At 53.6% G+C, this 25,899-nt stretch overlaps 1 protein-coding gene across 5 annotated transcripts in view; it reads right to left on the reverse strand.

Annotated features, from left to right (window-relative positions):
• Window positions 1–8,092: 8,092 nt before the first annotated feature.
• Window positions 8,093–25,899, reverse strand: part of CTIF (cap binding complex dependent translation initiation factor) — a 322,760-nt gene continuing 304,953 nt past the window's right edge. For all 5 annotated transcript variants that reach the window (XM_003926081.3, XM_003926082.3, XM_074383489.1 and 2 more), the window contains 2 exons: window positions 13,366–13,419; window positions 8,093–11,873 (listed from right to left, as the gene is read on the reverse strand). In XM_003926081.3, the coding sequence (XP_003926130.2) occupies window positions 11,658–11,873; window positions 13,366–13,419 (270 nt within the window). In that variant the 3' untranslated portion in view covers window positions 8,093–11,657. The remainder of the gene's footprint in view (window positions 11,874–13,365; window positions 13,420–25,899) is intronic.

Consider the following 25,899-nt stretch of genomic DNA (forward strand, 5'->3'; position numbering starts at 1 on the left):
GTACATGCCGGTATTCCCATTCTCAGCAGAGGAACAGCTCGGGAAGGGGCCCAGTGAGCGGCCCAGCCTCCCTAACCCTATTCCTCTCTCAGGGGACATACCTGATTCATCACTGTGTAGGGGACACCGAGTGTAAGCGTCAGGGCCTGGGCGGCAGAGGGGACCCTGTGAGAATCCTGCCCTCCTTCTAGTGCTGTGACTTGGGCCATGTCAGCCTGTCTCAATCCCCGGCCGAGTCCTCCCCACCCTGGGCGTGGTGGGAGATGAGGGCGCTTAGGTGGGTGCCTGGTTCGAGGCATGCCCCTGGTGTTAGCTGTACTTCCGTGACCTTGGGTGAGTCCCTTCCCTGTAGGGCCTCAGTGGCCTCATCTGTCAAATGGGAGGGGGGCTTTAAGCCACCTTCCACGTCGGGTATCCTGGAGTATTTGGAGGGGCCGCTGGGGAAAGTGATGGAGGAACTTCCAGGAGGGGCAGCAGGTGCAGTTGCCGGAAGGAGGTGGCCCCGGGGTCCCCACTGCCTCTGTAGAACCCGGGAGGATGATGGGTCTGTGGGTCGTGTTCTGACCCACGCCCTGCACCATAAAAGGGAGATTCGTCCAACTCCATTGCTTAGGGGGCCGCAGTGTGGCTGGAACTCCTCAAGGGCACAGGGTGTGGGGCTTTGCTCCCTTGGGAGGCGGCCTCCTCCACTGTTGGGCAGCTCCGGTTTCCAGAACATCGTCCTCACGTGGACCCAGCCTGCCCCCCAGATCTCTTCTTCTGAGCCTCCGACCAGGCGCCTCAGGCTGAGGGCATGGCTTGACCCCTCCCCCTGGGAATATGTTCCTCCGCTCAGTCTGTCCAGACCCTCCCTCCCTAACTAAGGGATAGGCCGAAGCTGTGGAAGGAAGAGCCGTCCTGAGCAGAAGCCAGCTGTGCCTGCCTGCTGGGGACCTCCAGCCCATCCTCTGCCATTGCAGACCCTGTGTCAGCCCTGACTCCCAGAAGCAGGTGAAGGCTCAGCCACCGAGACACCCGTGTCTGGCTCTAGGACGTGGCACCCTCCCAGCTCAGCCTCCCAGCTCTCCCTGCGCAGAGGCCACCCAGCCCCGGAGGCTTGCAAAGTGCAGCAGAAATTCACACACCCCACATCACACACACCCACACACAGCACACACACACGCACACCACACTAATTCTCCACTCTCACACCACGTACACACAACACAGCCTTCCCCAGCCACACACCCACCCCGCCCCACTCCCTTCAAGTGTACATTATATAGCACACTTTACACCCTCACACCACACAGCCACACAGCACACCAGGGAGTCCCACATGCAGCGCTCAGGTTGTGTCCGACACAAGGGTGCCCAGCTTCGGGTCTGAGGCAGCTCCCCGGGTCCTGGGGCAGGGCTGGGCACCCAGAGGGAGGAAGGGCACCTCTTAACTGACACTAAGGTACCCTGTGCACTGGCCAAGGCTCTGGTACCCACGACCACAGAGCACTCCACCCTGCCTCCAGGCCTCTCTGGACAGTGAGACCTCAGGCCCCTGAGGATCCCCAGCCCTCCCCACTGGAAGGCCCTTCCCCGTGCCTCACCCCCATTCCTCCCTGGCCCTGGGTGCCCCACCTGGAGTACCTGGCTCCAAGCACAGCTGGCTCTTCCCTCCCCAAGCCCCTCAGTCTCTTAGTACCTGGAGCACAGCTTTCATCCCCCACAAGCTTATGGGGCACCTGCTGGGGCCAGGCCCTGGCTCAGTGCTGGGGAGACAGAGGGGACGAGGTCACGCTCATCCTCAGTGGGCATCTGCTACCTACACACCAATGGCCATGCTCAGGGAGTAGGGCTGTGACCAAACATTCCTGGCAGCTGTGTGAGCCCAGAGTGGAGATCCGTAACCCCGACTGGGGGAGCAGCCAGCGAGAGCTTCCTGGAAGAGGTGGCACTGGATAAAGGCACATGCCTCCTAACTGCTGTGACTCAGTTTGTACTGAGCTCTGCCTCCTCTCACCAGAAAAGGAGGCCTTGGTGTGGATCCGAGCCAGCCCATTGCAGACCTGTGATCAGGAACACTGAACCTCTGTGTTGCAGTTCTGAGGTTTGGGGCTTGTTAGTAGCTAGATGACATGAACCCGGAACCCCCTTTCCTCCCTGTGGTGCACCTCACAAGTTACTGTCGCCGCCCACCTGCTCAGCCTCAGCACTTCTCCTTTTCCTCTCAGCTCCTCGCACCCGGCTGAGCCTGGCCCTGGCTGAACAGGACGTGGCTGATGACGCGGCTGGGCCGTGAGCCTCCCTCCCACTCGTTTCGTTAGCCTTTGAGGTGCCTTTGTGTCCTTGTATGTTCTGCTGGGTCAGCAGGAGAGTCAAGAGCCCTGACCTGAGCTCCTGCACATTTCTGGGGAATGGAGGTGCTAGAGCGGGCCAGGTGCCTTGTGTCTGATGGATGGGTGGCATGGTTTCAGGAATGGGGCAGAAAAAGGCTTCCAGACTCCCTGGACACACTGAGTCCCATGGAGCAGAGATGGCTATTAGGGACCTGTCTCTAGCACAGGAAGAAGGAAACTGTGGCCCTTCAGTTCAGCTCCTAAGGATGGTCTTCCGGAAGCTCTCTGCACAATCTTTCACTTACCCGAGAAACGTCAACATTTGCCCCCAAATGACACAGAATCACACTGGTACTTACCCAGGCTGACACAGCATTTACTCGGATTTGAAACTCTGTAGGTGTGACTGCTGGCTGCAGAGCTCTCCACTGAGTGCTGAAACATTCCAAGCCACAAAAAGTGATATTCGGAGTGTGCAGAATTGCAAGGGTCTGTGTATACGTACAAGTGCCTTCAAAATTGACTTGCCACCTGCTTTAATCAAACCATTGTTATCTGTAGGAAATGCAATTAAGTCTCTCTTCACCCTGCGAGCCTGTCTCGGTTCCCACTGGAAGTTTTCCTCTTTAGACCTCGGTGGGCATTTGGGTTTCACCTGATTTGTTCTGGGAAGGGAGGAGAATGGTGGTCCTTCCTCTCTGGGGCTGGAAAGTGAGGCTTAGTCAAGCCCTGCATGGTCCCCATGGGAAGGCCTGGACCGGTTGTTGGCTCACTGTAGCACAGCAGATGCCACAGGCAGGGACCCTGCACCAGGACTCACCCAGATTTGGGCCAGGCCTATGATGGGTTGTCTGCTGTCTGGGAATTTCAGCTCTCAGGATACTGACCACACCAAGGTGGTTAAGGCATTGTCTGCTTTGCTTATTTCCTTACAACACCCCCAAGCACAAGGCAGGATCCAGGTGGGGGTTCACTTGAAAGATGTGGGTACAGGTGGTGAGACTCGGAGACACAATCACCCTTGAAACATCTCTGCTTCAGGTCCGCTGTGGGATCCTGGCCTTATTATTATTATTGTCACCCAGGCCTCTGCCTCCTGGGTTCAAGCAATTTTCCTGTCTTAGCCTCCCGAGTAGCTGGGATTACAGGCATGCACCACCATGCCTGGCTAATTTTTTTTGGTATTTTTGTAGAGGCGGGGTTTCACCATGTTAATCAGACTGGTCTCAAACTACTGACCTCAAGTAATCTACCTGCCGTGGCCTCCCAAATGTTGGGATTACAGGCATGAGCCACTGCATCCATGGCCATATTATTTATTATTTTTTTAGAGACAGGTCTTGCTCTGTCATCCAGCCCGGTGTACAGTGGTGCGATCACAGTTCACAGCAGCCTTGATTTCCTGGTCTCTAGTGATCCTCCTGCCTCAGCCCCTCTAGTAGCTGGGACTACAGCTGTGTGCCATCACGACCAGTTAGTTAAAAAATACATTATTTTTTTGTAGTGACAGGGTCTTGTCATGTTGCTCAGGCTGGTCTTGAACTCCTAGGCGCAAGTGATCCTCCTGCTTCAGCTTCATAAAGTGCTGGGATTATAGGCTTGAGCCACTGTTCCTGGCCTGGCTGTATTGTTAGACTTCATCTGTCATGTGGGACTGATCCCACCCATGGAATGGATGCTCGAGTGGGTTACAGGAGACTCAGGACTCTACCTGGGAGCCAGGGGATGCCCAGTGAATGGGGAGGCTGAAGATGGAGACCAGTTAGAATTATGGGACACTGGGCAGGAAGCACAGACCTGCATTCCATGGGCCTGGATCAGGGGACTCAGGCACAAAGGTGGCCTGGGTCCTCAGCCTGGTGCCCATGCCCACCTACCAATCCCGTCTCAGGACTAAGAAGGCAGCAATTCAAGACCTGATCTTTGTGCCTACAGGTCCCATGATGTGCCATTGTCACTCTGCTTCTCTGAGTCTGTTTGTCTTCTTTACAATGGCATCAAAAATATGCCACCTGGCAGGGCTGTTCTAAGAATCAAACATAATCATATATTTAAAGACTATAAAGCCCCATTCAAACCTATGGGATGGCTCTGTAAGCCTCAGTTTGTCCAGGTTTGAAATGGGTATAAGAATTGTATTTATTTCCTTCACAGGGCTCTGGAGAGACCGTAACCAGATAATGTGTGCGAAAGGGCTGCAGAGGGAAGAAAGTGCTGTGTGATGAATCGAGCTCTCCGAGGCCAGTCTCCCTAGCACGGCAAACACAGCTGCTCTGGCTGGCGCTCGGAGCTGTCTGGCTGGCAGCCAGTCCAGGGCAGAGGCAGCTACTGCATCTGCTTCCAGCATGGGCCAACTGCTTCCTTGGAAGACTGCTTTTGAATTGCTCCCCTCCCCAGCCCTGAGTCACCCAGAGATCAGGTGGGCAGCAGAGAAAGATGGGACTCCTAGCTCAGTTGACACCTAGGGAGGGCCGACATACCTGTTAGGCATATACAAAGGGTGCAGCTATGGATGGAATGTTTTAGTGTCCCCCTAAATTCATATATTGAAACCCTAATCCCCAATATGATGATATTAGGAGGTGCCTTTGGGAGGTGAGGCGGTCATAGGGATGGAGGCCCTATGGATGGGATTAGTGCCCTTATAAAAGAGACCCCAGTGAACGCTTTTGCTCTCTTTCTGCCATGAAGATACAATAAGTTAGCAGTCTCCCAGTGGGAAGCAGGTCCTCGCTAGACCCTATGCTGGCACCATGATTTGGGACTTGCAACTTCCAGTACTTTGAGAAATAAATGCCTGTTGTTTATAAGCCACCCAGTCTATGTTACTTTGTTATAGGTGCCTGAATGGACTAAGACAGGAGCCCACAAAATGTTTTTTAGGGACCCACAAAATGTTTTAATTTCTTTTAAAATCAGAGTTAAAATGAAGCCAAGTGCGGTGGCTCATGCCTGTAATCCCAGCATTTTGGGAGGCCAAGGTGGGCAGATCACAAGGTCAAGAGTTTGAGACCAGCCTGACCAACATGTGAAACCCCATCTCTACTAAATATACAAAAATTATGGCTGGGCATGGTGGCTTATGCCTGTAATTTCAGCACTTTGGGAGGCTGAGGTGGGTGGATCACCTGAGGTCAGGAGTTTGAGACCAGCCTGGCCAACATGGCAAAACCCTGTCTCTACAAAACAAAAAACAAAAAACCAACCAACCAACCAACCAACCAAACAAACAAAGAACTACTAGGTGGGAGAAAATGTTTTAATAAAATAATTTATTTGTCTTTATTACCAATGTAGTCCTAACAGTTCCTTTTTTTTTTTTTTTTTTTAATGGAAGAAGGGGCCTATGGAGGCAAAAGTATCTAAGGCCCATAGGAGTGAGAATGCAAGCCCAGTCCATGGTATGAATTCTGTTCCACATTCAAGCAACTTGCCAGAGCCCCTACCCCATGTTGCAGATGTGCCAGCCGGCATCGTTTCAGCCAAGATGGCAGACCCCAAGACTGCAGAGGAGCACAGCAGCGTGGCCTGCTGCCCTAGACAGTAATTCCGCACTGCTTATGACAGCTGTCCGTGGCTGTCATCGTACTGTGTTCTGGGAGTGGTGGATGGCAGCCCCCAACCATCTTTTCTATTGCACCCATCCGAGGCACAGCACACATGTACCAGGAAGAAGGGCTCCCTAAGGCTCGAATTCTGAAAATATTGGTGTGTATGTGTGTCCTGTTTTAGCATGTATTTGAAAAAGTTCCCAGACAATTTGGATATTGACCCTGATAGTTGTGTGTCTCCCTGTTCAGTGTCCCCTTCACCAGCCTGGAGAAAACTGGGATCCAGCAACACACACTGGGCATATGACAAAGGTCCTTTTATAGAACAGCACCGACTCTGCACCCTTGCTCCTTCTGCCCACTCCCTGAAATCTCCCGATCCGAGGTATTTCATCATGGTCTTGGTTTCCACTGACGAAGCGGGAAGCCCATGTGGCCTGCCCGCAGCCTGCCGAGTCTCAGGGGGCAGCTGGCTGCTCCTTCTGTCTGGCTGGTGTGACTGGCGGGCTCCCTGGGGTGCTGCAGGGATGAGGAGTCTGAAGGACCTGCTCACTTTCTGGGCTCACCCTCCCCCTGGCTCTTCCGGTGACCAGCCTTTGGCTCGTCTGTAAAATGGGAATTGAAAACACTTGTCTGCCTATTCATGGGACCAACTGAGACTGCAGAAGGAAGCTGCGGGAATGAGAGAGGCCGTTAATACTAAGGCATGACCACTGCTTTCCCATGTCAATTGTTCAAGCCTTCATTTTTCTGCTATCTTTGCCTTGGTCCTGAAAAAGGCCCTTATAAATTGTGCTGTGAGCATCCTAGTACAAACGTAAGCCACTCTAAAATGACAAGAGAATGCCTACCAGCAGAAAGATGGTGGTGGAATCAGAACTGAACCATTTATTATTTGGGTGCTGTGTCTCATAGTATTCAGTAACTTGGAGCCTTCTGGTAGCAGGACTAAACCATCCAGGAAAATCTCTCTTTTGCAGTTTGATAAGGCTTCCCGTTCCTCACCATCTCGCTACCTTTCATTTTGACCTCCAATGTCTGCTTCTACTGCTTTAGATTTTTATACCAATAAATTTGGGCTGGGCATGGTGGCTTATGCCTGTAATAGCAGCACTCTGAAAGGCTGAGGAAGGTGGATCACTTGAGGTCAGGAGTTCGACACCAGCCTGGCCAACATGGCAAAACCCTTCACTAACAATACAAAAGTTAGCCTGGCATGGTGACAGGTGCCTGTCATCCCTGCTACTTGGGAGGCTGAGGCAGGAGGATCGTTGAACCTGGGAGCGGGGTTGCATTGAGCTGAGATCGCGTCACTGCACTCCAGCCTGGGTGACAGAGTGGGACTCTGTCTCAAAAAACAAAACAAAACAATTGGCTTGCCAAATACCTCAATTGTTTAATTCAGACGTTGTCTTTCTCCACCCAATCTGTGGACTTCTGGCTCTCCCTGTCAGTGTCATAATGAGTGTGTGACTCAGTGAAGTCCAATGTCTGAATCTCAACAAGCCTTCACCGGGCTCCTGGAAGGTTCTGGCCGCCATCAGGGCCAGGCCAGGGGAGGCTGAAGGGGGTTGGTACTCTGGTGCCACCCCCCAAGGAGCTAAAGGACTGGCAAGGTCTAGCCAGAAAGAATCCCGAAGGAGAGCGGAGCGGTACCAGGAAGTGTCGTCCCCAGTGCCTTCATGGGCAGGATTGTGCAAAGCCAGGGACGTGTCATCACAGAAAAAAAAAAAAAAATCACTGGGCCCTTCGGGGGACTCTTTGATGAAAGACTCATTTGACCAACTGGGACTGGACAGCCACTTGCTGTGGATTTTTGAAAGCCGCTGGTCCCAAATCTCAGCCCTCTTGAAATGACTCATTGCCAAATGCCACAGTAACATTTCCAGGGAAGGGGTAGGTTTGGTGGGGCTGGGTGAGGGGAGTTAAACCAAACCTTTAGTGCAAAAGCCGTTTTCTCCAGGACTGGCTTCATTCTACCACTTTTGATAGGTCATAGTTCCCAGTTTCTGGGGACGTAAGTCTCCTTCACCCACGGTTCCCGGACCAACTCCTTGCTAAGGCTCCAGACCCTGCCCCTGGCCTCGCCAGCAGCCACTCTGTGGGGACTCTTCTCCCCAGCCCATCTCCGGGGCCAGCTCCTGGAGGCCCTGCTAGTACAGCTGAGGCACACGAGCCTGGGAAAAATGTTTCTTTTGCTGCACACACAAAGAGCACAGACTCAGGGCATTTTGTTTTTGGTGTTTATTTGTTTAAACCCACTTGTAGTTTGGGTTCAGCTGGAAAGCAGAACATACCGATGGGGGGAGGGTGGTCACGCGAAGGGGTTCCGCGGCAGCTTTGGCGGGAAGCCCCAGGCCCCTGCTCCGTGGAGGTAGGTCCCGTCACCCGGCTCCCAGCCGGCTCAGGGACGTGGCCAGCCCTTCTTGCCAGTGTTCCCAGCAGAGGAAAGCTGTCTTTCTCTTGATCTGTGTCCTCAGAGGCCCAGCCAGTGGTTTCCCAACACTGTGCCCGGCACAGGCCTGAGAGTCTGTCTGACAAGGAACACGGGCCGGTGTCTGATGCCAGAAAACAGATTGGGACTTGGCTTCTTGGAGGCCCGCGTCTGGGGGACCCCATGGGGCTGCTCTGGTGGCGGCCTGGCTGTCTGGGCCCCCGCCCCTACAGCTGCCCAGGCCTGATCCGTGGTACAGTTCCCACACCCCCCACCCTCATCCCTCGAAGAAAATAAAATAGAATAAAATAAAAATCAGAATAAATACCGACTCGGCCAACATTTACATTTACATGGATGGACAGGACGATCCCCATACGGTGAAGGTTTACAGACTGGTCAAGGAAAGACGAACAGACAGAATGGGGTTTGAGGGCACACACTCCCGTGGAGGGCGGCGGGGCTCCCGGCCTCCTCTGGGTCCGGGAGAAGTTGGGAGCCTCGCGGGGGCTGCGGTCCCAGAGCTTCAGCAAAGCCACCAGGCCGAGGGGGGCAGGGCTGTGGCAAGCAGGCCGCCTCAGAGAAAAACAATGACTAACTCATCCTGACAGGCAGGGGGGAGACCGAGACAGGATCAACATCAGATGGCTGGACCGCCTCTTCCATGCACCAGGAACCGCGGGCGAGGGAAAAACAGTGCAAGCCTTAGAAACGAAATCTCCAGCTCTGACTCCCATCACAGACGTTCAGAGGTCAACTCGGATGTGGCCTTCCTCACGCTGCAGAGCGCGGATAGGGCCTGGGGAGGGCGAGGGGTCTGTGGGGCACCCACTGCAGTCCTGTGGCTCCTGTCTGAGTAGTTTCCCTTGGGAAGCTGCCTCAGGGTCTCACATTTTAGGCTTGACTGTTGTTTCTTAAAAAAAAAAGTCTTAACATTTTCCTTCCATGTCTGACAAAGTAGCAGCAACCTGCATTTAGAAAAACAGCTTAAAGTATTGTTCAAATTGGCCAGGAAGCGCTTTCAAGCAGTGGAGTAAACTAGGCAAACAGTACGTCTGGAGCCACCGTGACACGACACGTAATTAAAAATATATTTATATATGTATACATATTTATATTTCACTTCTTCACACACTGGTCCTAACAGCCAAGGGGAGCTGCCCCTGCGGCGAGACCACCAAGGAGCTCGTTGGGAGGAAGGAGTATCATGCCCCTCCGTGCCTATGGCAGAGCCTCCACCACACCGCGTTTCTGAGCGTCCTGCATGAAGCTTGCTCTGGGCTCACCGTCGGGTCTAGGAACACCACTCCCCTGCCTCCTCCCTCACCTGAGCCCCCACTCCCAGGGGTCTCTGCTTCCTCCTAGCGGACACCCCCCTCCCCCACATGATTCAGGGAAGCAGGGGCTGCTGAAGCAGGCCACCTGGCCAGAGAGTGAGGTTGCCCGGTGCCCGCCCCATCAGCCCCGCAGCTGCCTGGCTCCTCCTCTAAGGCCTCCCACCCATGGGGCATCTGTGTCCCCAGGCTGGGCTGAGGAGGAAGGACACTGAGGAGCTTGAGAAAGTCTGGGAAGAAACAGTGGGGACAGGAAGGCAGGAGTCAGGGGCCAGGGACCAGAGGTGGCGTGGGTTTCTTGGCAGAGACGCCAGACCTGTTTCAGGTAAACTTGTGCCCCGACACCTGGTCGCCAACAGGCTCTTTTTGGAGATGGGCACAGGCTCCACCCCGGGGACCAGAGGGCAGGTTGCAGCTTCAGGGAAAGCCAGAGAGAAACAGGGAAACCTCTCCCCACTCACCACTCTCAGACTCAGAATCACGAGAACCTTCCCCACCCATCGCCTCCTGGCCAGTCTGACGTGGACCAAAAGGGGCCTCCCATCTGACCCAGGGCCAGCCCGGCCTCAATAAAAGAGCAAGTAAGAAAGTGGCTGGGCTCTGACGTCATTTCTGGGGGGGCTCATCAAAGTGTGTGCTTCAGCCCCCAGAGATGGGGCTATGTGGATGCCTGTTCCACCCTGCACCTTCCTCTCCAGCCACCACCACAGGGCCTGCTCCCCACGGCCAGGGCCTGCCAAGAAACCCCAGACTTGTTTCCCGCCTGGGAAGCTCCATCTGGCAGCCCCGCTGGTCACCTGACTGTCCCTCTCATGACTCAATGAATTTGCCCCTTTCTTAAGAGCTAGGGGAGGGCTGGGCTGCTGGATCCTGCGTGGCACGAGCTGGGGCAGTGGGACACAGCCCATTAGCTAAAGTTGAGTCCTGGGGAGCCCCCGCCCCCACTCCTTTCCCCAGTAACTTCGTGTGGAGCGCAAGACATCATCTAGAATTTTGGTTTTAATTTGCCAGTCTCATTCTGTGCCGTTTGCCACGGGGCCCCTGGGGCCAGGACCAGGTTTAACTTGGTCGCAGTGGCGACAATATCAGCCCTTTGAGAAAACAGAGGCGTTGGAGGCCAGTGGCGAGGAACACAGGATTCCAGCGGGGACCCCCGCCGGGGCAGAAGTTTCCAATTACCCTAATTGGCTACTGGCAAGCTGTCTGTGGCTAGAATCCTTCCAGAGGGGGCCGGGTTTGATCTCCCGCTAATCCGGGGGTCCTCAACGGTGCTGACTGTGTGATCACATCGAGGGCATTTTCATTGACAGAAGAGACTTCAAAGCAACCGACTTTTGAAAAATAAAACACAATAAACAAAAGAGTGCAAGTGGAACCGCAAACTCCATCTCCCCCTGCGCCTGACCCCCTAGGCCCGAGGCTGGGGGGCTGCAGTGAGGTGGGAGGTGGAGCGCCAGCTCCGCCATGGCTGACAAAGGCCGTCAATTACGGGCGGCTGGTGGGGACCGTGCCTGCCTTTGTCCTCCTGGACATCTGCTACACGTCGCCTGCTGCCAGTTGGCGACTGCGGCTGACAGCATGCGGGAACAATGCGAGCCCGTCTCCGACCCACTTTTTCAGCCTTCTGAGGTCCTTTCTGACCCAAGCGGTGCCCCGGCGTGCGAGGCTGCCAAGGTCTCCGAGGAGTCACAGCGATGATATCCCTCGCACAAAGCTCTGTGGGGGATGGGTCTGATGGGGAGGGGAGAGGCGGGAGTGAGGAAGGGGAGGGCCAGGGCCACCAGGAAAAAGAAACATGCTTCCCTTATTGGTGTGAGCTTGCATGCTCGGGCTGGGGGCCTGGTGGGGGCACTCCTCTCAGGGATTTGCTCCCTTCCCCGTCTGGCTCCAGACTGGCCACAGACTCTGCCTGCCCTCCTCCCATTTCTTCCTCCCGCCAGGGCCACCCCTGTCCTCCCGCCTGTCCATCTGGCCCTGTGCACTAGGGCCCCAGCTGCCCACGGGCCGCCCGCCAGGCCCCTGGCTGTCAGGCTGTCAGTTTCTGGATGGTTCTGTTGTAGTACTGCGTGATGGGGGGCGTCAGGGGGTTCCAGCTGTTAGCGTGGAGCTCGATGACCTCTAGGAGCAGTGACCGGGTCAGCATGGACTCCGAGGGGCACAGCATCTTGTCCCGCGCGCTGGCCAGGAGCTCTGTCATCATCTCAGGCAGCTGTTCCTCCAGCAGCCGGCCTGTACTCTGCAGCTGCGGGCAGAGATGTGCGGTTAGTATGGACTCTGGCCCCGTAATGGCCCACTGGCCACCCTGATTAGGTGGGCTGGGGACAGGGACAGGAAGTAGCTGGGCTGTCTCATAGCTAGATTGTCGCAGGGAGAGGCAGACCTAGGCCCCTGTGCCACGGCTGGGAGGAGGATGGGGAGATTGGAAGGTGGAGTAGCCAAGGGTGAGATCCCACACTTACTGACCAATCTGTCAGCAGGAACCAGAGGGACCAGAATTTGCCTATTGCCCAGGGCTGAAAGAGCCGTCACCAGGAATATGTCTCTTGTCCCTTTGATCCAAGAGCCTCTCTTCTTCCAGAAAGCCTTCCCTGACTACACCTACACCCTCAAATGGCTCTGAGATCTGTGCACCCTGGTGCTCAGGAGGCCCTGCGGTCATTTTCACTTGCTGGGGCATCTCTCTGGAAATGAGCTTAGTCATTATTACGTGTGTCCATTGGAACTTGAGAGGAGGGATGATGCCTCCTGTTTCTCCTTTTCTCCTGACCCTGATCCCACCTCCCAGTTCCTCTACCCATGCTTGTGACAGGAAGTGGGCGACAGAAATACAAAGTGGGGAAGGCCAGCCAGAGGCCATCAGGAGAGCCCTAGATAATCTTGAAAAGCTCACTGGGAAGAAAGAGCCCCTTTTCCTGGACCAGCACACCCCTGGCCAGTGCCCCCCAGGCCCTCTCCGTAGAATCTCAGTCTCGAACGTCTCTGTCCCCATCCTTGTCCCATCCATTTTTCTAGGCTCTGCCTCCTTCACAAAGCCTCCCTTGATGCCCTGAGCCCTCCCTGACCTCTCTCCCCTGACTTTTCAGGGATGTCTCTGTTCTCACACTTATTCTATCCACTGTCTCTGTAAGAGCTATTCCTAACCAGACTTGTCTGGAAGCCCCTCTCCTGCCTGCAGCCCATTACTCTGAGTGACTCTGCACCATCTGCAGAGGGCAAAGATCTGCCCAGGGACTGGGCCAAAGCCAGGCTTTGAAGCAAGGGTCCAGAGGATGTGTTTTCATGGGCAGGGGCCATATCTTAGGGGCAGGAGTGGCACCTCTCAAGAGGGGTGCTTTTGGGTGGGTTGTGCCAGCACCAGATTGCCAAGCATTAGCAAAGCAAAGGGAGATATTTGGAGTAGGGGTCATCAGGAGCTTCTTAAGTCATTTGTGTGGCATGCCTGAGCTGGGGCGCAGGTGGTCTTGGGGGCACAGGGAAACAGGCAATGCCACCCCTCTGTCTAGGGAATCACTTATCTCCCCTTCAGTCAGGGTGAGCTGCTCTCACCATCTGCATTCACTCTAGCTTGGGGTGGATAATTCTGGATGCAGAAGTCCGTGCCCACTCTTGAAGCCATCCCTTCACCTTCCCCTGGACTTGTAAATGCCTCCAACAACCCTTGTGCCCCTAGAACTGTCAAGGCGTGAGAGATGCACCGGCTCTGAGGTTGGGGATGTCGAAGCCCCATCGCTTACCTCCATAGAGCAGCACAGGACAGCATCCTCCTTCACATCCTGAGATTGCAAGAGCTGTGGAAGAGAGGGGCAGAGAATGCCACTGAAGGAGAGAGCCGGCTACTAGCCATTGTAGCTCCCTGCAGCCCCCGGGCCACCCTGCCCTCTTCCCTGCAGACCCAGCCCCGATGCAGCCTGAAACAATCTCCAAGGTTCAGGCTGGAGTTTGAGCCCACAAAAGTCAGAGAGCAGAAAGCAAGTTGCACTGGCTGGCAGTAATTTCTCCGACAGGGTTTGAGCAGCTGGAGGTCATGTGGTGCTCCTGGGCCAGGTCTGAACACCAGGATTCAGGAGGCCATTGAAGAGAAAGCAAGCCTGCAGCATTGAGTTCGCTAGGATCATCCACTGTTAACAACTGGTCAGCAAAAGTCCTCAGGGAAATGAGATTAGCTTAGAGACCTATATTTGGTAACTCCTCTATGGGTGAACAGCCTCAGCCATTGACTCAGGCACCCCTGGGCCCTGGCCATAGGAGGAGGTCCAGGAATCAAAGCCCTCTTCTCCACTGGCCCAACGCTGCAGACTTTCAAACTGTGGATTTACTCAGCGGCTGGAATTGCTTCCTAACTACGGCCACGGCTGGGCTGCTCAGAGCTGAGTCTGGCCATGCTACAGTCCATGCTTCCCCTGACCTGCCTGGCTCATTCTCTCAGTGTGCCTCTTTTAAATTGAGATATCATTCACATAACACAAATCTGTCTCTCTTAAATTGAGATATCATTCACATAACACAAAATCCACCATTTTAAAGTATATAATTCAGGGCTTTTTAGGATAGTCCCAGAATGGTGCAACCGTCACCACTGTTTAAGTTCTGAAGAAACTTAACAAACCCATACTCATTAGCAGCCATTCCCTGTTCCCTCCTCACTCCAGCCCCTGGCCATTCCCCCCATTCTATGTCTCTGTGGAGTTGCCACGCTGGCTATTTCATAGAAATGGAATCATACAATTTGTGGCTTTTGTGATTGACTTCTTTCACTTAATGTTTTCAGGGTTCCTTCATGTTGTAGCATGTATCAGTACTTCAGTCCTTTTTGTTGCTGACTAATATTCCATTGTATGGCTAGGTCACATTTTGCTTATCCATTCATCTATTAATAGACATTTTTACCTTTTAGCTATTAGGAATAGTGCTGCTATGAACCTTCAGGTACCAGGTTTTGCCTGGATGCATGTGTTCAATTCTCCTGGATATTACATAGGAATAGAACTGCTGGGTCATGTGGTACCTCTATGTTCAGCTTTTTGAGTAACTGCAAGAGTGTTTTCCACAATGGCTACACCGTTTTACACTCTCACCAGCAATGCATGAGGGTTCTGGTTTCTCTACAGCCTCACCAATGCTTAGTCCCAGTTTTCTGATTCACTCTCCACCCCCAACTTTTTTTTGAGATGGAGTTTCACTCTTGTTGCCCAGGCTGGAGTGCAATGGCGTGATCTCGGCTCACTGCAATCCCCACCTCCTGGTTCAAGCGATTCTCCTCCCTAAGCATCCTGAGTAGCTGGGATTACAGGCATGTGCCACCACACCCGACTAATTTCATATTATTTAGTGGAGATGGGGTTTCTCTATGTTGATCAGGCTGGTCTCAAACTCCTAACTTCAGGTGATCCGGCCACCTCGGCCTCCCAAAGTGCTGGGATTATAGGCATGAGCAACTGCACCCGGCCTTATTCATTCTCTCTTGAACCCCCAGCAGCACTGCTATGCTGATACCAAGTGCTTGAAACCCTCTCTGGGCATGGCTTCTGAGAGGCTCACCAAGCCCCAACGACCACTCCTTCCATGGACCCCTTTGCTGGCAAATGCTTTTCCTCCTAGTTTGCAAAACAGTTGTTCCCCCAATAGCTTCCGTCGTCAGGCTTCTGCTCTTCTCAAGGCCATCCCCTCCTGTCATGTTGATCATCACGACTCTCAGGGACCCCACATCTAGCTTGCCTGGATGGACCTTCCCACACTCATTGGGCTTCTCTTTCTGGATGACACTATGGCTCTATCATCTTTCCCTCAGAGCAGCTCCCTGTTACCTCCAGCTCAAAACCTCAGTCATTTTGCTCTCCCCTTACCATCCATAAGCAAGGAGGTACCAGGTTCTGGTAGTTTTCCTCTAAAATGTCTCCAGGACATTTTAGTCTCACCCTTCCAGGTACCCGGCCTTACTCAAAGCTGAGAGTTTGTTGTTTCCCATATGGGGGCTTGTCCCGCTTCCTGATTCATCATCCTGGTCCCCACTTCCCTTCCCTGTAATCTATCTTGTACACAACTGGCCAGAGTGATCTTCCTAGCATGCCAGACCCCACGCTACTGTCCTGCTTTTGAAATGCTGGATGCAGAGATGGTTCTTTCACTGGCCAACTTGACAGCATCACCACCCCCCGGAGCAGGGCATGGTCTGTCTTGTTCCATCTTGGGCTCAAACAGGGATCCAGGTCAGGCCACAGTTAACTCCTAACCCATGACTCAAGGAAGCCCAGTAACCAATATCTAACTCAATTCATGCCAATGCAACCCACTGCTTTCATGGAAAGGCATTTTGGCACATTTCATCTACAGAAATCCTAGAACTATGTCTAGTAGGTACTCGAATATTGAGTGGAATGTGGGATGAATGAAGAAATATTACACACTATATAAACCATAAGAACAACTGTCCTACAATTTCCATAACCTCCAAGTCAGTAGAGATCACTCAAACTACAGACTGGGTCTCCTGATCCCAACACAGTCCTGCACCAGGTGCCAGAGTTCCTTGATCACACTGTAGAGAGATGCTGAGGTGGCACGTTGAAAGCAGCAAGGATCTACCCCACTCCCCAAAAAAGAAAAGAGACAAAGTCACAAGCACCTGCACCAGGCCAGCACCATTCACTGCAGAGAGCAAGACAGACCATGCCCTACTCCAGGGGGTGGAGACGCAGAAAACAAGCCAATAAACATCTCTATCAGATGGCGTCAGCGCTGCCATAGAAGCAGCACTGGTGAGGTGCTGAGTATGTCAATGAGCGTGCTTGAATCACTCCACATTGCAGACACAGATCAAAACATCACATCGTACTGCAGCAATGTATACAATTATGACCTATCCATCAAAAATATTATCAATGATCAATTTTTTTTTTTTTTTTTTTTTTGAGACAGAGCCTCGCTCTGTCACCGGGCCGAAGTGCAGTGGCGCGATCTCAGCTCACTGGAACCTCCGCCTCCCGGGTTCAAGCGATTTTGCTGCCTCAGCCTCCCGAGTAGCTGGGATTACAGACATGCACCACCATTGCTGGCTAATTTTTTTGTATTTTTAGTAGAGATGGGGTTTCATTGTGTTAGCCAGGCTGGTCTTGATCTCTCGACCTTGTGATCCGCCCACCTCGGCCTCCCAAAGTGCTGGGATTATAGGCGTGAGTCAGCATGCCTGGCCCCAAATGATAATTTTTTTTTTAAAAAAGTGATGTTGGGTAACGGTGTGAGGAATACGGGTGTAGTGGCCAGAGGTGTCAGGGAGCCAGGCCAGGAAGCCCAGTTAGTATGGTCTGGGGGGAAGGCTCGGGGTGGGTGGGCCCATGGCCCATGGAGGGGGCCAGCATCAGGGTGAGAAGTACGTTGAAGAGACTTAGGAGAAGAGGCTGGGAGGTAGCAGGCCCAGGGCCCATTAGGCCTTGTAGGCCAGGGGAAGACTCCGGGTTTTACTCTGAGTAACGTGAGGGGCCCTGTGAGGGGCATCATATTCTTATTTTAGAGAGAGTCTTCTTCTGTTGCCTAGGTCGAAGTGTAGTGGCTTGATCATAGCTGACTGTAACTTCAAAGCCTTGGGCTCAAGCAGTCCTCTGTCCTCAGCCTCCTGCATGGATGGGACCACAGGTGCAGGCCACCATGCCCAGCTAATTTTTTTAATTTTCTGTAGAGACAGGGTCTCTCTGTGTTGCCCAGGCTGATCGTGAACTCCCGGCCTCAAGTGATCCTCCTGCCTTGGCCTCCCAAAGCATTGGATTACAGGTGTCAGCCACCATGCTTGGCCTGGTTTACGTCTTAAGGGGGCCATTCTGCATGCTGTAGGAGGGAAGGGTGGATGCTGGGGGACCTGGCCAGGCATGGTGGCAGGGTGGCCAAGGGCAGTAGTGGGGGCAAAGGGCAAGAGGAGCCAGGCCTGCACACCTTTGCCTCCAGGGTGGACGGAGAAGGTGAGAGCTTGGGGCCAAGGAGAAATCATTTCTACTTCAGGCACCTCTTTGGTTAAAGCCACAGGTTTCCATGACTTCTTCCTATTCAGGTGAAAGGGCCGCTGCACTCCGTAGCAGGCGTTTAGACTCCGAGTGACTTTATATCTTTGGGGCTCTCCATCCCAACTCTCCATCCTTCAAGGATGGGTTACTTCCCAGCTGCTCCTCAGACCCTGCCTGACCACCCCAGCCCTCGTCCTCCCTGCTTCTCACTCCCAAGCACGCCTGCTTCCCCACCATGCACATTCCACACAAATGAAGACATTTTCCAGAGTGAACTATTGGCTTCTTGAAGGCAGGAACAATGCCAAATTCATCTCTGCTGTTCTTTAAGCCCAAGCAAAGCTCCTGGCATCAGTGGGATTCATGAACTATTGGTCAACATGATTTATGCATTCTTTTTTGCATTTTTTTTTTTTGAGATGGAGTCTGGCTCTGTCGCCCAGGCTGGAGTGCAGTGGCATGATCTCGGCTCACTGCAACCTCTGCCTCCTAGTTCAAGCAATTCTCCTGTCTCAGCCTCTCAAGTAGCTGGGACTACAGGCACCCACCACCATGCCTGGCTAATTTTTATATTTTTAGTAGAGACGGGGTTTCACCATATTGATGAGGCTGGTCTTGAACTCCTGACCTCAGGTGATCTGCCTGCCTCAGCCTCCCAAAGTGCTGGGATTACAAGCATGAGCCACCACTCCCAGCTCTTTTAAAAGGAAGGGTAGAGGGTGAGAAGAGGGTACAAGATGGCATTTTGAGGGCACACATCCTCATTTGCTCACTGAGAGCTGGAGCCAAAGTTTTGTTCTGGCATGAGATAGTGAAGAAGGAGAGGCAAAGTCATGCCCAGCCAACCCAGGGGACTGGCTATGCTGCTGGCTCCCAATCTGCAATTGCACAGCTTTAATCTGCCCATCTCCCATCATGTTGCATCCATCCACCCAGCCTAGAGGCCCCGCAGCAGGAGCTGAGGACCCTTGGCAAGTGTGGCTGCAGGCCGAATGAGTGTGCAGGCTCCAGGGCCGCTGGACTGCTTGATTGGCCAGAGACACTTTCAGGGACCAGACCTCATTCTCCTTGGTAACTTGCTCAGAACTGGCCCAAGTACTGGGTTTGCAGCAGACACATAGAAAAAGAATCAGAGATGGGCCTTAAACTGCTCAAATGATGAGCAGGTGGAGAGGAAGGGTCAGCCCAGGGGAGGGCACAGTGTGGGCAGCACGCGTGACAGGCACTGAGGACCCGTGGGGCAGCACGCTCTCCCACCCACACAGTTCCAACTCTGGACCTCTGCACACTTGCCACTGGAAATTCTTTTGGCCACCGCAGATCCATAGACCTCACTCCCTCATCCTATGCAGGGCTCTGCGCAAACGTCTCCAGGGCAGACAGGCCTTCCCTGCACAGCCAGCGGGCTCAGTCACCATTGCCCACTTCCCTCCTAGCTCACCCCTCTCTGTGGCCCCCGACATGATGTGCTTATTTGCCTGTTGGCATCTCCCTGCTCTAGAAGGCAAGCTCCACGAGGGTAGGGCGATGCTTTGGGAGCCAGGGAGCAAACTCACCCAGCTGAGAGCCTGCGAGAGGGAAGGAAAGTGCTCCCCCAGAGAGACTGCTGGCAAGGCACCCTGGTGCACACACCCTTGAAAAGATGACAGTGAGGGGGATGTGGACGCCTACCCCTCCCCAGACCCCTCTCACCAGAAGAGACGTGGCACAGACTTACTATCGATGTGTCTGCAAACACAGAGTGCCTGTGGAAATACAAGCTGGTGTCACTCTATAGATGGCAATTTGGTGATAATCATCAGCAATAGGCGTGTCCGCACCCTCTGACCCAGCAATATTACTTCTAGGAATTTATGCTACACATATCGCCACACGCATGCCATACAACATGTGTACTCTACTATTCTGCAGTACTGTACTATGCTGTGCTGCACTGTACTGTAATGTACATGTTGCTATACTATTATTAGAGCAAAAGATTGAAACTAACCTGGACCTCCCCCGCAAGGGGGCTGCTTAAGTTGTTACAGTATGCCTATGTGCGCTACTCTGCGGCAGTGACCCCTCTCTTGCACAGGGGTCTGCGCATCCACAAGGAGAGCTGAGGGGGGCTTCCACCGAGCCAGTGCCTGGGGACCTTTCTTGGGCTACAGGGAAGGGTCTCCCGCCCCTAGAGGACTCAGGAGGCCGGGATGAAGACCAGGAAGCAGGTTCTGGATAAAGCTGGAGGTGAGGGGTGTGTCTCATCCTGCAGCAAGCCTACCAGAGTCACGATAGGGTCCAGCATCCAACTGTGAGGGGCTGGTTTAGGGCCTGGGAGGGGCCTGTGACTGTCTGGGACCGGGCTGGAGGGAAAGGTGGGCCTAACCACGCTTACTCAGCAGGGAGTATGGGGACTAAGATCAGGAGAACTCTGTGTGGTCTTGCTGGAACTTTAAAAAAAATTTTTTTTTTTTAAGTTAGTGTCAGGCCAGGCGTGGTGGCTCACGCCTGTCATCCAAGCACTTTGGAGGCCAAGGCGGGCGGATCACCTGAGACCAGCCTGACCAACATGGTGAAACCCTGTCTTTAAAAAAAAAAAAAAAAGGTAGTGTCTCACTCTGTCCCCCAGGTTGGGGTGCAGTGGTACAATCTTAGCTCGCTGTAGCCTCAACCTCCTGGGCTTAAGCAATCTTCCCATCTCAGCCTCCCAAGTAGCTGGGACCAAGGGTGTGCCACCATGCCTAGCTAATTTTTAAAAAAATTTTACTAGATATGAGGTCTCACCATGTTGCCCACGTTGGTCTTGAACTCCTGAGCTCAAGTGATCCTTCTACCTTGGCCTTCCAAAACGCTGGGTAAATTACAGGCGTGAACCACCCCACCTAGTCTGGAACTTCTTTCTTATAGTAAATTTCCCTCCTATGCTTCCCCAGGGTGCTTAGCAGGAAAAACAATCCTTAAAATAAAAATTGATGGTAGCAATCACAGGGAAGGGGGAAGGTAAGTATCTGGTGGGAATGAAACTCCAGACAGAGTGGGTGGTGGCCCTGGGTGAGGAAGAGGCAGAATCCAGGAGCTGACGGGGAGGAAGGGAGGGCGGCCGGGGACGCAGCCGCAGGCGGGTGTCACGGGCTGACACAGTGGAGCTGCTCGTCAGTGCTTCTTCCTGGGAGGGAGGTGCGCCTGGAGCAACGCTTTGTCCCGAGACCAGCTTCTCAGGGGGCTCTTGTCCTCGCCTGGGACCAGAGTCATGATAAGGTCCAGCATCCCACTGCCAGGTTCTGAGGTTTAGGGAGGAGCAAGGTAACAATACGAGAAATTCCGAGAAAGTCAGGCCTGTCAGGCCCTAGAGGCTCTCAATGCGGCTGTGTCTTCCTCTGAGCAGAGAGGGAGGCATTGACAGGGCTGTGTGGAAGCCTGCTGGGGTCTCGAGGTGCTGCAGTGAGCGCTGCGCCCTGACGGTCGAGGGTCTCCTCCTCATCTCTCCTGCGGCCCACAGCCTGCGTGCCCTCCACTTCCCGCGACAGGGACGCTTGGGCCCGCAGAGCAGCTCCACAGGCTTCCTGGGTTTTCCCTTCCCTTTTCCCAACTCTGTGTTCTCCCCTTCCCAAGCCTTCTTCCCTGGGCATGCCTGAACTCTCCGCAGGCTAGCTCCTGGAGGCACTGCCCCTGCTGCTCTGAATCTCCTGGCTCCCGCCAGGGCAAGGGACAGACTGCCCAGGGCCCCAAGGCAGAGCTGGGACGGGTTCTCAAACCTGAGCCTCCCTTCCAACCTTATCTTTCTCCGGGTTGTTTGGGAAAGTCTGTCTGAAGCCAAAAATCACATTGTGAGAGGCACTCTCGCCAACGGCCTGCTGGGCTTTCTCAAGGAAGCCAGGCAAGGAGCTTCTCGTCTGACTTGTCCCTCCCAGTTGCTGGGACGCAGAGAGCACAGGAAGGGCCCTGGTGGCTGTAGATCGTGTCCTGTCCCCCATGCACAGACCTGCTGGGTGGCTGGCTTTCCAGCGTGGATTCTCAGAGCCTTCGGGGCGAAGGGATGGTGGAGGATGCTCCCTCCACCTCCCCTCCGACAGGGCACACAGCTGAGGGCCCTACCTGCTGTTCTGTGGCAGGACGAGGGTAGGGCCTGCCTCTTCCAGGAGGCCCTTGACACAACGCCACAGGCTTCCTCCTGGTAGAGCGAAGCCCAAGTTTCTCTTCAAAGAATCAGTATGTCAGTATGCTCAGCTCTCTTACTCCTTAATTCTCTATTGTAAAGTTTAGCTTCCTTGTAGTTTCAATAAACCTTTTCTGCCAGTTCTAATCGGTAGTTCCTATCTGTTCCCCTGGTCCCCTGCTCCATCCTGACCCATCCTGGTCACCTGCTCTGGTCACCTGCTTTGACCCCTGCTTACCTGCTCTGACCTGCCGTAACCGTCCTTCCCACCAAACTACCCACCCTGCCACTCGGGCTCGTACCCCTGCTCCATTTAAAATAGCCAGTTGGAATTAGACTAGACTGTGTGGTCTAACCCTAGCCAATAGCGGAACGACACAGTAGTAGGGGCTCCCTGCATCAGGCATAAGGACCCCTTCCCCTCCTTGTCCAGGTGTGCATTCACCATTGCTCCATCTGTGAGCTGTACCCTTCTACAGAAGTAAATTTTTGCTGAGGAAATTTAGATTCAAGTGCTACGTCTTTTCGGCATCGAAAATTCTACTTATAACACTCCCTGGGGTCCCGTCAGTTCCACCACCCTCTGGGGCTCCCCACGCTTCAGGATGATCAATGGCTGCCCAGAAATTCCTACTGGACTTACCCTTAGTGGGTATCATCCCAAGGGAAGAACCTTTCCAGTCTCTTCCATCTTGGCTTAAATGACCTGTCCTGTGTCCCATTTCTCCAGGGCTCTGATTTCCTAAGAGACAGCTCATTTTTGGGATAAGAGAATCCCTGCCAGTATAGAGGGGCCGACTAGCTCTCTCACTTATGTATGTTCTATTTGGGATCTCCAGGAGACAGCAGCTTCACTTAGCTCAAAGACAGGTCTCAAAAATTAGTGGCATCTTGAACAGTGACTTGCACACTCATGTTCACAGCAGCATTATTGACAATAGCCAAGAGGTGGAACAACCAAGTGTTCATTGAAGGATGACAAACAAGTGGCAAATCCATGCAAGGGGAGTATCACCCAGTCTTAAAAAAAAAGGAAGGACGCTCAGACACGTGCCGCAACACGGACAAACCCCGAAGATTTATACTCAGCGAAATTCCACTTCTGTGAAGTCCCAAGAGGAGTCAGATTCACAGACACAGGGAAGAGAATGGTGGGTGCCAGGAACTGGGAGGCGTGGATGGGGCGTGTTTCATGGGGACAGAGTTGCAGCTGGGGTAGGTGAAGACATTCTAGAGATGGACGGTGGGGATGCTGCACAACAATGTGAACGTGCTTAATGCTGAAAGACGGGCCGGGCGTGGTGGCTCATGCCCGTAATCCTAGCATTTTGGGAGGCCGACGCCTGTAGATCACAAGGTTAAGAGATGGAGACCAGCCTGGCCAACATGGTGAAACCCCATCTCTACTAAAAATACAAAAATTAGCTGGGCGTGGTGGTGCATGCCTGTAATCCCAGCTACTCTGGAGGCTGAGGCAGGAGAATCGCTTGAACCCGGAAGTCGGACGTTGCAGTGAGCAGAGATGGCGCCACTGCACTCTAGCCTGGTGATAGACCGAGACTCTGTCTCAAAAAAAAAAAAGACTAAAATGGCAACCTTTATATTACATGTTATATGTATATGCATGTATTTATTCACCCATAAAAAATGGTTAAAAAAGAAAAAGGCAGGCTGGGCGAGGTGGCTCACGCCTGTAATCCCAGCACTTTGGGAGGCCGAGGTGGCCATATCACTTGAGGTCAGGAGTTTGAGACCAGCCTGGTCAACATGGCAAAACCCTGTTTCTACGGAAAATACAAAAATGTGCCACGCATGATGGCACAAGCCTGTAATTCCAGCTACTTGGAAGGCTGAGGCAGCAGAATCACTCGAACCCAGGAGGCCGAGGTTGCAGTGAGCTGAGATCTTACCACTGCACTCCAGCCTGAGTGACAGATTGAGACTTCGTTTCCAAAAGAAAAAAAAAAAAGGCATTGGCAGGAGCAGGCACCCCCTGTGTGGGCAGGACTGTCCCTCTCCTCTGCTGCCACCTCTGGAAGGTGAGCCGCACCAATGAAGGAGACCAGGCTGCTCCTTCTGGAGGTCAGAGGTCCTGGGGTCGGGGGAGGAGCAGCCCACTCTTGAGAGCCTCTGGCACTCACAGGGATGTGGGCGGGCTGGGGCAGGCAGGCCTCCCTTGCCCTCCAACAGCGAAATGTGTTTCTTGGACGAGAATCCAAGGCACTTGTGCGAGCCCACACAGTGTTTGTTCGGAAGCGAATGCATTCCTGTCCTATTGTCTCCTCTGGAGACTTGTTGTGGGCACACCCATCATATCCTCCCTCGGGGAGAAGCCAAGGTGCTCCAGGGGCTGTGGCTGTGGGAGGCCCCACAGCAGCCAGGGAGAAAGGCAGCCTGCTAGGAGTCTCCCGGAGTCCCTGGGGGGAAGGGCCATGGACACAGGCAGGCTGCCCAAGGCGTGCCCAGGATGTAACCAGGCTGGTAGCTTGGGATGCCACCCCGCAGGGAGGAAAAAGGGGGCGTTGAGAACTCACGGGTGAGCCTTGCTGTGCAGGCGGGGATGAGCTCTGGCAATCCTAACGTCTTGCCTTGCTAGTGAGGGGTGCGGTGTCCACTCGAGGCAGGCTGGCCAGCCCACCGTGACCACCTCAGCTCACCCACAGCACAAGCTTCTACGGTGGGAGAGCAAACCCGAGCCACCTAACGCAGCTGCAGAAGAGCTCAGCCCAGCCCCTGCCTGGAGGAGCCTCCCTCCTTTGGTAGCCCCCTGAGGTGGGCTGAGGAGCAGCCACCAGGGAGCCAAAGTGGGAAGTTGGCAGAGGGCTGTGATCGGCTGGCCTGCTGGAGAACAAAGCCAGCCAGAGAGCTCGGGTCGGCTGGCTGGGCCGGTGGACAGGCCAGGGTTGCGGGAGGACAAGCCGAAGGTGTGGAAGGAATTGCAGGGCAGGAGCGAGCGAAACATGGAGAAAAGACCATGGCAGGTAAAGGCCGCGGTGGCCAAGCGAGCCAGAGATGGGCACACATGCCCCGACAGTGGCAGGGACAGGGAGAAGAATGCGGCAGAGTCAGAAGGCCACACCTGCAGGGGGCCGATGACGGTTGCCACCCACATGTCAGAAGTGCCCTCGGGGACGGTTGGCCCATCTGCCTGTGTCTCTGTGGGACCTGGACCTGTACCCACACTAAACCTGGAGGACAGCACAGGGACTGTGCCCATGGTAATGACGAGTCATCAAGAAGCAGGCCAATTACGTCTGGGTCTCTGTTCAGGGAGGCAGGAAGGTAGATAATCTATCCAAGAAAGGCTGTCATCAAAAGTGTGCAGCAGGCTTGGAGTCAGAAGACCTGTTACTCACTAAGACTAACCCCCAGCCTGCCACCTAATCCCTCTGCATCTCGGCTTCCTCACCTTAGACCCGGGATAGTATCTGCCTTGGATTGTTTGGAGAGTCAATTGAGATAATGTATGTGAAAGAGCTTTGATACCTGCAGAGCTTGATGCAAATGTAAGGTGTTATTACTGCTATTATGTTTATATCTTTATAAACACATATCTTCCCTGAAGATCTCAACACGCTTTGTATGCACCATTCCATTTACCCTCATGACACTCCTGTGGAGACAGGGAAAGGCCACAGGTATGATCATATCTGCTTAATTGATAGAGAAATTGAGGCTCGGTAGTTAAGTGGCTTATACAACCCAGACAGCAGGTCTGAGTGGAACTGGAAAGTGCTGGAGAGTCCTGGATCTGTGTTCTCTCCTTTACAGAATGATTTTAATCTCTTACATGAGCTAATTCCTACTTTGCTACTTGGAGCTTATATATATATATATATATATATATATATATATATATATATATATTTTTTTTTTTTTTTTTTTTTTTTTTCCCTTGGGACAGAGCTTCGTTCTGTCGAGAGGCTAGAGTGCAGTGGCACGATCTCGGCTCACTGCAACCTCTGCCTTCCTGGTTCAAGCGATTCTCCTGCCTCAGCCTCTCGAGTAGCTGGGACTACAGGTTTGTGCCACCACGTCCAGCTAATTTTTCTACTTTTAATAGAGTCAGGGTTTCACCATGTGGGCCAGGATGGTCTCAATCTCTTGACCTTGTGATCTGCCTGCCTTGGCCTCCCAAA

The sequence above is a fragment of the Saimiri boliviensis genome, chromosome 13, assembly GCF_048565385.1.
Source record: "Saimiri boliviensis isolate mSaiBol1 chromosome 13, mSaiBol1.pri, whole genome shotgun sequence".
In the NCBI taxonomy this organism is placed as follows: Eukaryota; Metazoa; Chordata; class Mammalia; order Primates; family Cebidae; genus Saimiri; species Saimiri boliviensis.